The sequence below is a fragment of the Heptranchias perlo genome, chromosome 27 (genome assembly GCF_035084215.1).
Source record: "Heptranchias perlo isolate sHepPer1 chromosome 27, sHepPer1.hap1, whole genome shotgun sequence".
NCBI classification, from domain to species: domain Eukaryota; kingdom Metazoa; phylum Chordata; class Chondrichthyes; order Hexanchiformes; family Hexanchidae; genus Heptranchias; species Heptranchias perlo.
This window is the reverse complement of record NC_090351.1, coordinates 42332186-42345890: the sequence shown is the minus strand read 5'-3', so window position 1 is coordinate 42345890 and position 13705 is coordinate 42332186. Positions and strand designations below refer to the sequence as shown.

At 47.8% G+C, this 13705-nt stretch overlaps 1 protein-coding gene across 2 annotated transcripts in view; it reads left to right on the top strand.

Annotated features, from left to right (window-relative positions):
• slc6a17 (solute carrier family 6 member 17) overlaps nt 1–8579 on the top strand; it is a 46886-nt gene extending 38307 nt beyond the window's left edge. For both annotated transcript variants that reach the window (XM_068007878.1, XM_068007877.1), the window contains exons 9-11: nt 1668–1827; nt 4053–4215; nt 8124–8579. In XM_068007878.1, coding sequence (XP_067863979.1) covers nt 1668–1827; nt 4053–4215; nt 8124–8489 — 689 coding nt within the window. In that variant the 3' untranslated portion in view covers nt 8490–8579. The remainder of the gene's footprint in view (nt 1–1667; nt 1828–4052; nt 4216–8123) is intronic.
• The last annotated feature ends 5126 nt before the right edge of the window (nt 8580–13705 follow it).

Sequence of the window (13705 nt, the reverse complement as noted above, 5' to 3'; positions counted from 1 at the left end):
GACAGTTTTCAGTGAGAGATGTGGATGTAATATTAAATATTACAGATTTAAGGCAGAGGGCAGGGAGAAACGTTTTTACGCTGAGGGCCGTGAGCCTATGGAATGAACTACCGGAGTTAGTGACTGAAGTAGAGACCATGTCAACATTTAAGAATAAGTTAGATTGGTTGGTGAAGGAAAAGGGAATAAAGGGAACTGGGAACAGGCACCTGGGATTAGGATACTGTTCGTGTGGAGGATAAACACCAACAGGGACTGGTTGGGCCGAATGGCCTGTTTCTGTTTTGTAATTTCGATGTAATTCTGTGTAATCCCATTGACCAGCCCTCCCCTGCATCATGAGATATATTTTAGTACCTTTCAGAACGTATAAATTTGGAATAGTAGAAAATCTAATGGTTGGGGAGTTCAGGATACAGCTCTGGGGAATAGTTTGTGAGTCGTGGGGTTTTAGAGGGAGGATTTTCATGATACAAAGGTCCTTTTGCAGCCCCGAACTATTCCAGCTTCTGACGCACGCGATTCCCGAATGCAGTTATGGTTATTTCTCTCTCTCATTGTGGTGATGTGAAAGTTGAAGTGAATGTAATTTCTCCTATCTCTGCGGCCAACTCCAACACCCAATGTCTGAAATAGGAAACTCAAACTGAAAGAACACATTTTATAACAAAGGATGGGGGAGGAGGGTGGGGAGGGGGGTGTGGGGGTGGGTGAGGGTGGAGGGTTGGTGGAGGGGAGGAGCAGTGTCAGGGTGGGGGAGGGCAGTGTGAGGGTGTGGGGTGTGGGGTGGGGAGCCGGGAGCCCAGGGTGGAAGTTAACCCATGTGTTTATTGTGGAGTCTGAGCGAGTTCCCCTGCTCCCCTGGGCCCCACTACAAAAGTTTTAGACTTGACCATTTTGGTGCGTCTTCCTCTGGCTTGCTGGGTGTTAGTGAGGGGAGTGTCCATGGTGCAGGCTCCGCCCAGCTGGCCCGCGCAGTTCCATCAGGTCCCATGTCTGATGTAGGACCTCGGTTTGCATTGACTGATGAGGCTCCCGCCTGATTCGGGCACTCGGCCTCCAGCACAAGGCCCGAGTTAAAATGGGCGGTTGGTTGACCACCTCAATTTTAACTCCGCTACTGACCTGTTTCCGTGGGTGGACGGAATTAAAAGCCCCCCCCCCATATATCGACTAGTTGATTTCTCGTGGCATTGTGCACACGGGGAGTGAAACCAAGTGGAGTCACTGTTGTAATGTAGGAAACGCAGCAGCCGATTTGCGCACAGCAAGATCCCACAAACAGCAATGTGATAATGACCAGATAATCTGTTTTAGTGATGTTGGTTGAGGGACAGCTATTGGCCAGGACACCGGGGAGAACTCCCCTGCTCTTCTTCAAAGTTGTGCCCTGTGATCTTTTACGTCCCCCTGAGAGGGCAGGAGGGGCCTCGGTTTAATGTCACATCTGAACCATATGAAAGGTTTCACGACACATTTGGATGTATTTCCGGGGAGAGAAGATGGCAGCTGGGGGTTAATTTATCAAAAAGGGTCAGTCTTGTTGGACCTAGTGACCTTTCCATATTCCTAAAAGTTCTTCAGTTCCTGTTAATTCTGCGGTGAACTCCTGATCCATTTTAATCTTCACTCTTGATTCCTTGGATTAAGTTGCTCTTTTTCCACAGTTGGCTGCACAATATTCGCTTTCACTGTGGGACTCATCTTCGTCCAACGCTCCGGAAACTACTTTGTCACCATGTTTGACGACTATTCGGCCACACTACCCCTCACAATCGTGGTAATTTTGGAAAATATCTCTGTGGCGTGGGTTTATGGGACGCAAAAGTAAGTTTGTACTTCTCATGGGATGGAGAACAAAAGAAAAATACCAATGTGAGCACATTATAGCGTGTGGCCTTCTGCTGATGAAAAACTTGCATTTATAAAGTGCCTTATTCGACCTTGGGATGTCCCAAATCGCCTCATGGCCAATGAAATACTTTTGAAGAGCAGTTACTGTTGGTTTATAGCTCACAGTGACAATCAATTTGTAAACCGTGAAATCCCACAAGCAGTGAGATGAATGACCAGATAATCTGTTTTTGATAGTGTTGATGGAAGGATAAGTATTGGCCAGGAAACCAGAGAGACCTCCCCGGCTCCTCTTCGAAACAGTGCCATGGAATCTTTAACATCCAGCTGAGAGGGCAGCTAGAGCCTCGGTTTAACATCTCATCCAAAAGGCGGCACCTCTGACAGTGCAGCACTCCCTCAGTACTGCACTGGGAGTGTCCGTTTAGATTTTATGCTCAGACATAATGGCTTCTTGTACCCATAAATGTAAGAATGGTGATGATCACCATCGATTGGTTGTGAGGAACTTTATCATTTCTGAGTTTGTGCAAATCCAGTAACTTTTGAATTGCATTTTGTGTGAACTGCAAAGCACAGTGGGATTGTTTCACCGTTACAGCCATCAGATATATACTTCATCCCATAAGACTGGGCTGCTTTTCAACTCGGAGGTGAAAGGTCAGTTTCTGACCCAGTGCTCCAGCCAGTCCCAGAGGTGAAAGGTCAGTGTCTGACCCAGTGCTCCAGCCAGTCCCAGAGGTCAAAGGCCAGTGTCTGACCCACTTGGTGAAATATTTTGATTTATCAATCCTTTTAAAAATAGGCATTGGTTGAGGCAGAGACCAATGGGAGAAGATACAGGAGTCTGGGGAGATAGCATGGCAGTGGGATTAGTTTGGGATTGATACAGGGCTATGGGGAGAGAGTGGGGCAGTGGGAATGGTTTGGGATTGATACAGGGCTATGGGGAGAGAGTGGGGCAGTGGGATTAGTTTGGGATTGATACAGGGCTATGGGGAGAGAGTGGGACAGTGGGATTAGTGCAGGATTAATACAGGGCTATGGGGAGAGAGTGGGGCAGTGGGATTAGTTTGGGATTAATACAGGGCTATGGGGAGAGAGTGGGGCAGTGGGATTAGTTTGGGATTGATACAGGGCTATGGGGAGAGAGTGGGGCAGTGGGATTAGTTTGGGATTGATACAGGGCTATGGGGAGAGAGTGGGGCAGTGGGATTAGTTTGGGATTGATACAGGGCTATGGGGAGAGAGTGGGGCAGTGGGATTAGTTTGGGATTGATACAGGGCTATGGGGAGAGAGTGGGGCAGTGGGATTAGTTTGGGATTGATACAGGGCTATGGGGAGAGAGTGGGGCAGTGGGATTAGTTTGGGATTGCTCTCGGAATGAAGCGGCACAGACCTGCTGGGCCTTCTGTGCTGTAAACTATTGTTCTTTGCTTCTAGCATTGTGTGGTTCAACCTGGAAGAACAGGAAATGACTCCCTTGTCTCGTTTCCTCACTGAAGTTGACTTTGTGAAACCAATGTTTGTTCTTGCTTTATTCTATTTGAGGCTCTTAATAACCAATGAGATATATGATTACATAGGAACAGGAGGAGGCCATTCATCCCCTCGAGCCTGTTCCGCCATTTAGCTGGACAATGGCTGATCTGTACATTAATTCCATCCGCCCACCTTCGCTCCATATCCCTCGATACCCTTACCTACAAAAATCTATCGACCTCAGTCCTGAAAATTTTAATTGACCCCCAGCCTCAACAGCATTTTTTTGTGGGGGGGGGGGGGAAGAGTTCCAAATTTCCTCTACCCTTTGTGTGAAAAAATGCTTCCTGATTTCATTGCTCTAATTTTAAGATTATGCCTCCTTTTCCTGAATTCCCCCACCAGATGATATAGTTTCTCTGTATCTACCTTATCAAATCTTTTATCATTTTAAATACCTCGATTAGATCATCCCTCGACCTTCTAAACTTACATACAGCAGCTCACAACTTCCAGCTTGCAGACTGCACACTTGAATCCAGCCAGTTACTTAATTTCAACATTGATGCAACATTTAACTGATGTTGAGGGAACATGGTTAAATTTTGCACATTCAAATTGCTGCATCAGCAGTGGAAGAGGGAGAAATGCAGGGACCTAAATATTGAGAGAGTTGTGCACTGGGTAAAAGCAAAGTATTTATGCTCTTTTCCAGATTCATGCAGGAGTTGACAGAAATGCTGGGCTTTACTCCTTACCGATATTACTATTACACCTGGAAGTACATCTCTCCACTGGCGATGGCCGTGTTGATGGTCACCAGTATTATCCAGATGGGCATCACTCCTCCTGGATACAGTGCCTGGATAATGGAGGAGGTAAGCAGCAAGTGGGGACACGACGATCAGATGGATGGGTCTCAATCAAGAATTGAGATGAGAAGGGATTATTTTCCACAGTGTAGTAAATCTGCAGAACAGACTCCAGGTGAGGGAAGGCATGGACTTTGTGATCAACTTTCCAAAGAGCTGGCGGAATGTGTGGGTAAGAAAGGGTCGAGGATCACGTTAGTGAGGTCGAGGGTTCAGCGAGCTGTCGGAGGTCAGTGAGGTCGAGGGTTCAGTGAGCTGTCGGAGGTCAGCGAGATCTAGGGTTCAGCGAGCTGTCGGAGGTCAGCGAGGTCGAGGGTTCAGCGAGCTGTCGGAGGTCAGCGAGGTCTAGGGGTCAGTGAGCTGTCGGAGGTCAGCGAGCTCTAGGGGTCAGTGAGCTGTCGGAGGTCAGCGAGGTCTAGGGGTCAGCGAGCTGTCGGAGGTCAGCGAGCTCTAGGGGTCAGTGAGCTGTCGGAGGTCAGCGAGGTCTAGGTGTCAGCGAGCTGTCGGAGGTCAGCGAGGCCCAGGGGTCAGCAAGCTGTCAGAGGTCAGCAAGGTCTAGGGGTCAGCGAACTGCTGGAGGTTATTTTTTATTATTCGTTCATGGGATGTGGGTGTCGCTGGCGAGGCCGGCATTTATTGCCCATCCCTAATTGCCCTTGAGAAGGTGGTGGTGAGCCGCCTTCTTGAACCGCTGCAGTCCGTGTGGTGACGGTTCTCCCACAGTGCTGTTAGGAAGGGAGTTCCAGGATTTTGACCCAGCAACGATGAAGGAACAGCGATATATTTCCAAGTTGGGATGGTGTGTGACTTGGAGGGGAACGTGCAGGTGGTGTTGTTCCCATGTACCTGCTGCTCTTGTCCTTCTAGGTGGTAGAGGTCGCAGGTTTGGGAGGTGCTGTCGAAGAAGCCTTGGCGAGTTGCTGCAGTGCATCCTGTGGATGGTACACACTGCAGCCACTGTGCGCCGGTGGTGAAGGGAGTGAATGTTTAGGGTGGTGGATGGGGTGCCAATCAAGCGGGCTGCTTTGTCCTGAATGGTGTCGAGCTTCTTGAGTGTTGTTGGAGCTGCACTCATCCAGGCAAGTGGAGAGTATTCCATCACACTCCTGACTTGTGCCTTGTAGATGGTGGAAAGGCTTTGGGGAGTCAGGAGGTGAGTCACTCGCCGCAGAATACCCAGCCTCTGACCTGCTCTTGTAGCCACAGTATTTATATGGCTGGTCCAGTTAAGTTTCTGGTCAATGGTGACCCCCAGGATGTTGATGGTGGGGGATTCGGCAATGGTAATGCCGTTGAATGTCAAGGGGAGGTGGTTAGACTCTCTCTTGTTGGAGATGGTCATTGCCTGGCACTTGTCTGGCACGAATGTTACTTGCCACTTATGAGCCCAAGCCTGGTTGTTGTCCAGGTCTTGCTGCATGCGGGCTCGGACTGCTTCATTATTTGAGGGGTTGCGAATGGAACTGAACACTGTGCAATCATCAGCGAACATCCCCATTTCTGATCTTATGATGGAGGGAAGGTCATTGATGAAGCAGCTGAAGATGGTTGGGCCTAGCACACTGCCCTGAGGAACTCCTGCAGCAATGCCCTGGGGCTGAGATGATTGGCCTCCAACAACCACTACCATCTTCCTTTGTGCTAGCTATGACTTCAGCCACTGAAGAGTTTTCCCCCTGATTCCCATTGACTTCAATTTTACTAGGGCTCCTTGGTGCCACACTCGGTCAAATGCTGCCTTGATGTCAAGGGCAGTCACTCTCACCTCACCTCTGGAATTCAGCTCTTTTGTCCATGTTTGGACCAAGGCTGTAATGAGGTCTGGAGCCGAGTGGTCCTGGGGGAACCCAAACTGAGCATCGGTGAGCAGGTTATTAGTGAGTAAGTGCCGCTTGATAGCACTGGCGACGACACCTTCCATCACTTTGCTGATGATTGAGAGTAGACTGATGGGGTGGTAATTGGCCGGATTGGATTTGTCCTGCTTTTTGTGGACAGGACATACATGGGCAATTTTCCACATTGTCGGGTAGATGCCAGTGTTGTAGCTGTACTGGAACAGCTTGGCTAGAGGCGCAGCTAGTTCTGGAGCACAAGTCTTCAGCACTACAGTCGGGATGTAGTTAGGGCCCATAGCCTTTGCTGTATCCAATGCACTCAGCCGTTTGTTGATATCACGTGGAGTGAATCGAATTGGCTGAAGACTGGCTTCTGTGATGGTGGGGATATCGGGAGGAGGCCGAGATGGATCATCCACTCGGCACTTCTGGCTGAAGATGGTTGCAAACGCTTCAGCCTTGTCTTTTGCACTCACATGCTGGACTCCGCCATCATTGAGGATGGGGATGTTTACAGAGCCACCTCCTCCCGTTAGTTGTTTAATTGTTCACCACTATTCATGACTGGATGTGGCAGGACTGCAGAGCTTTGATCTGATCCGTTGGTTGTGGAATCGCTTAGCTCTGTCTATAGCATGTTGCTTCTGCTGTTTAGCATGCATGTAGTCCTGAGTTGTAGCTTCACCAGGTTGGCACCTCATTTTTAGGTACGCCTGGTGCTGCTCCTGGCATGCTCTTCTACACTCCTCATTGAACCAGGGTTGATCCCCTGGCTTGTTGGTAATGGGAGAATGAGGAATATGCCGGGCCACGAGGTTACAGATTGTGCTGGAATACAATTCTGCTGCTGCTGATGGCCCACAGCGCCTCATGGATGCCCAGTTTTGAGCTGCTGGATCTGGTCTGAATCTATCCCATTTAGCACGGTGGTAGTGCCACACAACATGTTGGATGGTGTCCTCAGTGCGAAGACGGGATTTGGTCCCCATGAGGACTGTGCGGTGGTCACTCCTACCAATACTGTCATGGACAGATGCATTTGCGACAGGTAGATTGTTGAGGACGAGGTCAAGTAAGTTTTTCCCTCGTGTTGGTTCGCTCACCACCTGCCGCAGGCCCAGTCTGGCAGTTATGTCCTTCTGGACTCGGCCAGCTCGGTCAGTAGTGTTGCTACCGAGCAACTGTTGGTGATGTACATTGAAGTCCCCCACCCAGAGTACATTTTGTGCCTTTGCTCCCCTCAGTGCTTCCTCCACGTGGTGTTCAATATGGAGGAGGACTGATTCATCAGCTGAGGGAGGGCGATAGGTGGTAATCAGCAGGAGGTTTCCAGGGGTCAGCAAGGTCTCGGGGTCAGTGAGGTCTAGGGGTCTGCAAGCTGTCAGAGGTCAGCGAGGTCTAGGGGTCAGCAAGCTGTTGGGGGTACGCGAGCTCTAGGGGTCATCTAGCTGTCGGGGGTCAGTGAGGTGTCAGAGGTCAGTGAAGCCTAGGGGTCAGCGAGTTGTCGGAGGTCAGTGAGCTCTAGGGGTCAGTAAGCTGTTGGAGGTCAGCGAGGTCTAGGTGTCAGCGAGGTCGAGGGGTCAGCGAGCTGTCTGGGGTCAGCGAGGTCTAGGGGTCAGCAAGCTGCTGGAGGTCAGCGAGGTCGAGGGGTCAACAAGCTGTCGGAGGTCATCGAGGTTTCGGGGTCAGCGAGCTGTCAGAGGTCAGTGAGTTCTAGGGGTCAGCGATCTGTTGGGGGTCAGCGAGCTGTCGGAGGTCAGTGAGGTCTTGGGGTCAGCGATCTGTTGGGGGTCAGCGAGCTGTCGGAGGTCAGTGAGGCCTAGGGGTCAGCGAGTTGTTGGGGTTCAGCGAGTTGTTGGGGGTCAGTGAGCTGTCAGAGGTCAGCGAGGTCTAGGGGTCAGCGAGTTGTTGGGGGTCAGTGAGCTGTTGGAGGTCAGCGAGGTCTATGGGTCATCACCTGTCAGTTATGTTACTTATGTGCCATCTCCTGGCCCAGATTAATGAGATAACCCAATTGCCTTTTCGTTTGCAAATTGCATTGGTCGGTGTAATGGAGAATTCTTTTTTTTTGTCCAGGCTATGGAGAAATTCCTGATATTCCCAAGCTGGGCCCTGGGATTGACCATAACTTTGATCGTGGTGGGAATCCTGCCCATTCCAATTGTCTTCATTGTCCGTCAGTTTCACCTCGTGTCAGATGGCTCCAACACTTTATCAGTTTCGTACAAAAGAGGTCGAATGATGAAAGATATGTCCAACTTGGATGACCATGATGAGACCCGCTTCATCCTCAGCAAGGCCCCCAGTGAGACTCCTTCCCCAATGCCCTCGCACCGCACCTATAATGGGCCCGATAGCACCTCGCCTATGGAAATGACTGCTGCTAATGGGCGATATGGCATTGGCTACCTATCAGCAGCCACTCCGGAATCTGAACTGTAAGGTGGACTGGAAGAGAGGAGTTGGCACAACATGCAGTTGTAATATAAAGTGAAACAGTAAGAGGTGCAACGATTAACCGACGGTTCTGATTGGGGTAAACAATCTATAACTTGCAAAGCCATCGATTGAAATCAGGTCAATTTGACATTGATCTTTACTGGTAACAATCCAAATTGTATAAAGAGAATGGGTGAATGATAGAGGCATCCATTACTGCAGCTGTACCAGTGCAGGCACTGGGTCTGAAACTGGAGCTGTATCGGTACAGGCACTGCATGTACAATGCAACCAATGGGAATGCACTGTACTAGATCCGGCCCTATATCAGCACAAACACTGCATATACTACCCTGTATCAGCACAGACATGCATATACCACCCCTGTATCAGCACAGACACTGCATATACCACCCCTGTATCAGCACAGATAACACATATGCAACCCCGTATTAGCACAAATACCACATATTCCATCCTGTATCAGCACAGATAACACCTATACCAGCCTTGTATCTGTATATACTGACCTTTTATCTGCACTTACACTGCATGTACAGAACCTGTATCAACACATATTACGTATCCTAGCCCTCATTCAGCATAAATGCTGTATATCCTGCCCCTGAATCAGCACAAATACCAATATACTGCTTCATATTAGTACCGACAATGTAAATACTGCACAGAAAATGCACATACTGGGCCTGTATCAGCACAAATATCATATACACTGCACTTTATTAGCACATGTATACTAGCCCTGATTTAGTGCAATACTTTATATACTAGGCCTGTATCTGCACATAAATTTCATATACTGCCCCTATATCAACATAGACATTGCATGTACTGGCCATGTGTCAGTACAGATGTTGCACATACTGGCCCTGTGTCAGTACAGATGTTACATGTACTAGCCCTTTGTCAGTACAGATGTTGCATGTACTGGCCCTGTGCCAGTACAGATGTTGCATGTCCGAGCCCTTTGTCGCTACAGATGTTTCATGTACTAGCCCTGTGTTAGTACAGATGTTGCATGTACTAGCCCTTTGTCAGTACAGATATCTGCATGTATTGGCTCTGTGTCAGTACAGATGTTGTATGTGTTGGCCCTGTGTTGATACAGATGTTGCATCCATTCTGAACTTCTGTTTGTTTTCATGTTCTAATATCGAGGCTGTATTCATGGCCCTTTTGCTTCCCTGATACCAGGCTTTTTATTGACTTGTATCAACTCTGGGCTAGCACATGGTGTGGACTGATGCCATCTCTGTGCAAGTGAGACAAGGTTTGAGGGACATGTCCCCTCTAAGCACAATGTACCCTACTCTAGGGGATTCATTCCTACATATCAGACTATCATGCTTGGATCTACAGGCAGTGACCCTCAACCAAAGCACAAAGGAAGGGAGCAGGTTGGCACATTCATTCATGGGTTGTAATGGGTCTCAGACAACTCTCGTTGGTAAGGACATAGTCTCACTGTAGGTACAGCGCAGGAGGAGGCTATTTGGCCCATTGTGCCTGCTCTTTGAAAGAGCTATCCAGTTAATCCCATTCCCCTGCTATTTCCCCATAGCCCTGTAATTTTTTTCCCTTCAAGTATTTATCCAATTCCCTTTTGAAAGTTATTATTGAATCTGCTTCCACCGCCCTTTCAGGCAGCGCATTCCAGATCATAACAACTCGCTGCGTAAAAAAATGTTTCCTCATGTTGCCTCTGGCTCTTTTGCCGATCACCTTAAATCTGTGACCTCTGGTTACCGACCCTTCTGCCACTGGAAACAGTTTCTCCTTATTTACTCTGTCAAAACCATTCATGATTTTGAACACCTCTATCAAATCTCCCCTTAACCTTCTCTGTTCTAAGGAGAACACCACCAGCTTCTCCAGTGTCTCTACATAACTGAAGTCCCTCATCCCTGGTACCATTCTAGTAAATCTCTTCTGCACCCTCTCTAAAGCCTTGACATCTTTCCTAATACTTGATACAAATTGCATTTTCCATAATAATTACTGTCCCCCCGAGCACCTGACCTTTTGCCCCTGTAATTCCCCATTGCTACCACGATGATCTGACAATCTGGCCCATACACTTCCCCAAGACTGGGCCAATAACCTCGTCAAACTCTCTCCACACATTGCTTCCTGCCTGGTGATCCAATATGGCCCGTTCACAGGGTCACAGCTGCGCTACCAAGGGAGGCCAACACTGAATGTCTGTCAAGGCAGAAATGGTGTGTTGGTGTAGTGGTTCTGTTACTGGACTAGGAATCCAGAGAATGTGAATTTAAATCCCACCATGGGCATTTTGAGAATTTGAATTCAGTTTTATTAAAGATCTGGTGTTAGTAAAAGTGACCATGAAGCCGTCAGATTGTAGTAGAAACCCAACTGTTTCACTAATTTCCTTTAGGGAAGGAAACCTGCTGTTTTTACCTGGTCTGGGCCTGTTTGTGACTCCAGTCCCACACCAACTACCCTCTGAAGGAGCCTAGCAAACCACTCAGTTGTATCACCACCTCAGGGCCACTAGGGACGGGCAATAAATGCTGGCCTTACCAGCAACGCCCAAGAGAATGAACAGAAAAACCTCAGACTCTTATCCCTTTATCGCAGGAACAGAGGGTCCAAAAGTCTAAAACTGGAGCTGCTTCTAAGCTTCCTGTACGTTTTCCATTTGATTCTGTTCTCTTTGCCTCGATTTTCCCCAATCCCCACAGAGTAGGAGTTTCTTCTGAGACTTATAGCTGAATCAGTCAGCCTCGATTCACTGCCCTCTGATTCACCTCTCCTCTGTAGAACAATCTAGATTAATTTACTTTCTGTTACAAAGAATGTAATTCCCCTGTCCCCCATAGCCTTTGGGTAGAAGCTTTATTGGTGGAATATTCACCAGGCAACGTAGAATGAGCAAGTTGGATTCCTAGTCCACTCTTCATTAACTGACAACCGCAGTAAGAGTTGGGATGACAGCTCTCAGGGAGCAGGGAAATAGCCAGGGATGACACTCCTGATTGCTTCCAATGACTCCTGCACCTGCTCATGCTGATTAGACACAACTGTGACGTCCTCCACAGTCAAATAACACGCTGTCACTCAATGTCTAGGCTGACACATGAAGATTGGCTCCTTGGGCAAGTGCTAAAGGAATGTACCAGAACAAGCGTTAGAGTCTTTAGGAGAAGGTGAGGAAAATTGGGGGGACAAGATGTAATTCTCCTTGGCTAGATTTTGTGAGTCATTTTTGGCCTCAATCTTTTAGGTTCTTGCACACTAGGCATTAATCTCCAATCATGGGGACAAGCACAGAATCCATTCCCATCTCAAGTTACAGGACCTGAGATCATCTCCGAAAGAAATGTTCCAATTGAGTTTCATCCCTTCCTTCACCAGGGGGACTGCTGGGGGTTCAGACTGTGCCAGTCGGAGGGACCGTGGCTGAGTGCAGAGAAACTAATGCCCATGTCTGTGCCACAGTGTTTGGTGCATCGACATGCAGTGCCAACAAACCACCCCCTCACACAACTTGCAAAACTTTCTCAATGCTATTTAACGATTAACTTGCTTGTTGATGGCAGCTATTCTCCCTGTCACTGACCAATCAGTATTGGTTTGCAAATTACAGTATTAAGGCTTGTAAAATCTACAACTATTGACAGCTGCTTCTGAAGGGAGTAATCGTTGCACTTTGTACAGTGTTCAGTGATTAACATTGGATTAGACATCAGTAGTAAAGTTCCTGTCTGTTGTTGGTACTTTAGGTAAAGTAGTGTGTGTGTGAGTGTGTGTGTGAGTGTGTGTGTGAGTGTGTATGTGAGTGTGTTTATTTGGGGGAGGGGATTATTCTAGACTTTCTGTGGAGCCCAGTTAATGTATAGCACATGATGGTAAGCACAGTGGAAACATACCTTTGCGATTTCTTTGGATTTAATGTAGGGAGGATCCCGGTGTTTTCAGAGATATATAGATTTCAGCTTTAAAGTGTTGACTTCATATAAAGTTGTACAATCAGATAGATCAGATATTACCCTTCATTGCACTTTATTATTCCTAGAGGTGCAGCAATGAATCCAGAGATAGAATCATACTGCACAGAAGGAGGCCATTCGGCCCATTGTGCCTGTGCCGGCTCTTTGAAAGAGCTATCCAATTAGCCCTACTCCCCTGCTCTTCCCCAATAGCCCTGCAAATTTCTCCTTTTCAAGTATTTATACAATTTGCTTTTGAGAGTTACTTTTGAATCTGCTTCCTGCACTTAAAACAACTTATTAGCATCTGTTAAAAGTTAGAAACTGTGGGGAGAAAAGGGGAAACTTCCTTGCAGTACCATGTTACAGTCCCGAGGTGGGTCTGGTGGGTATTTAATGACTGTACTGTTCAGTGTCTGATGCTGGGGGCATCTACAGGTGGTACACGGCACTGATGTAAAACTCAGTGGCCCTGGTTAACAGGACTGTGGTAAACGACAGGGACTGAGATGCCCAGTCTGTGATTAACCAGCTGATTTCAGTCAGGTAAAAGCACCACAATTGGCCTTAGAATCCTCGGGTCAGAGAGAGTTCCCGCTTCCTGTTTCTACAATGTGACTCCTGGTGGCACTGAACACTTGTGGGTTCAGAGCTGCCAGGACCCGGCTCATCTGTGGGTCTGACAGTGGGATACTCGACCCTCACTGTATAGCTCACACAACAGGAATGGCCACTGGGGAAAGAACTCAGAGTGACCAGTGACCACTTACCACTTACTACTTACTATTTACCAGTGATCACTGACCAGAGACAATAGCACTAAAGAGTGACAAATCCCCAGGACCAGATGGTCTCCATCCCAGGGTTTTAAAGGAAGTAGGTGAGCACATTGCAGATGCCCTAACTATAATCTTTCAAAGTTCTCTAGATTCAGGAATTGTCCCTCTAGATTGGAAAATTGCACATGTCATTCCGCTTTTTAAGAAAGGAGAGAGAGGGAAACCAGGGAATTATAGACCAGTTAGCCTAACATCTGTTGTGGGGAAAATGCTGGAGTCTATAATTAAGGATAGGGTGACTGAACACCTCGAGAATTTTCAGTTAATCAGAGAGAGCCAGCATGGATTTGTGAAAGGTAGGTCGTGCCTGACAAACCTGATTGAATTTTTTGAAGAGGTGACTAAAGTAGTGGACAGGGGAATGTCAATGGATGTTATTTCTATGGACTTCCAGAAGGCATTTTAT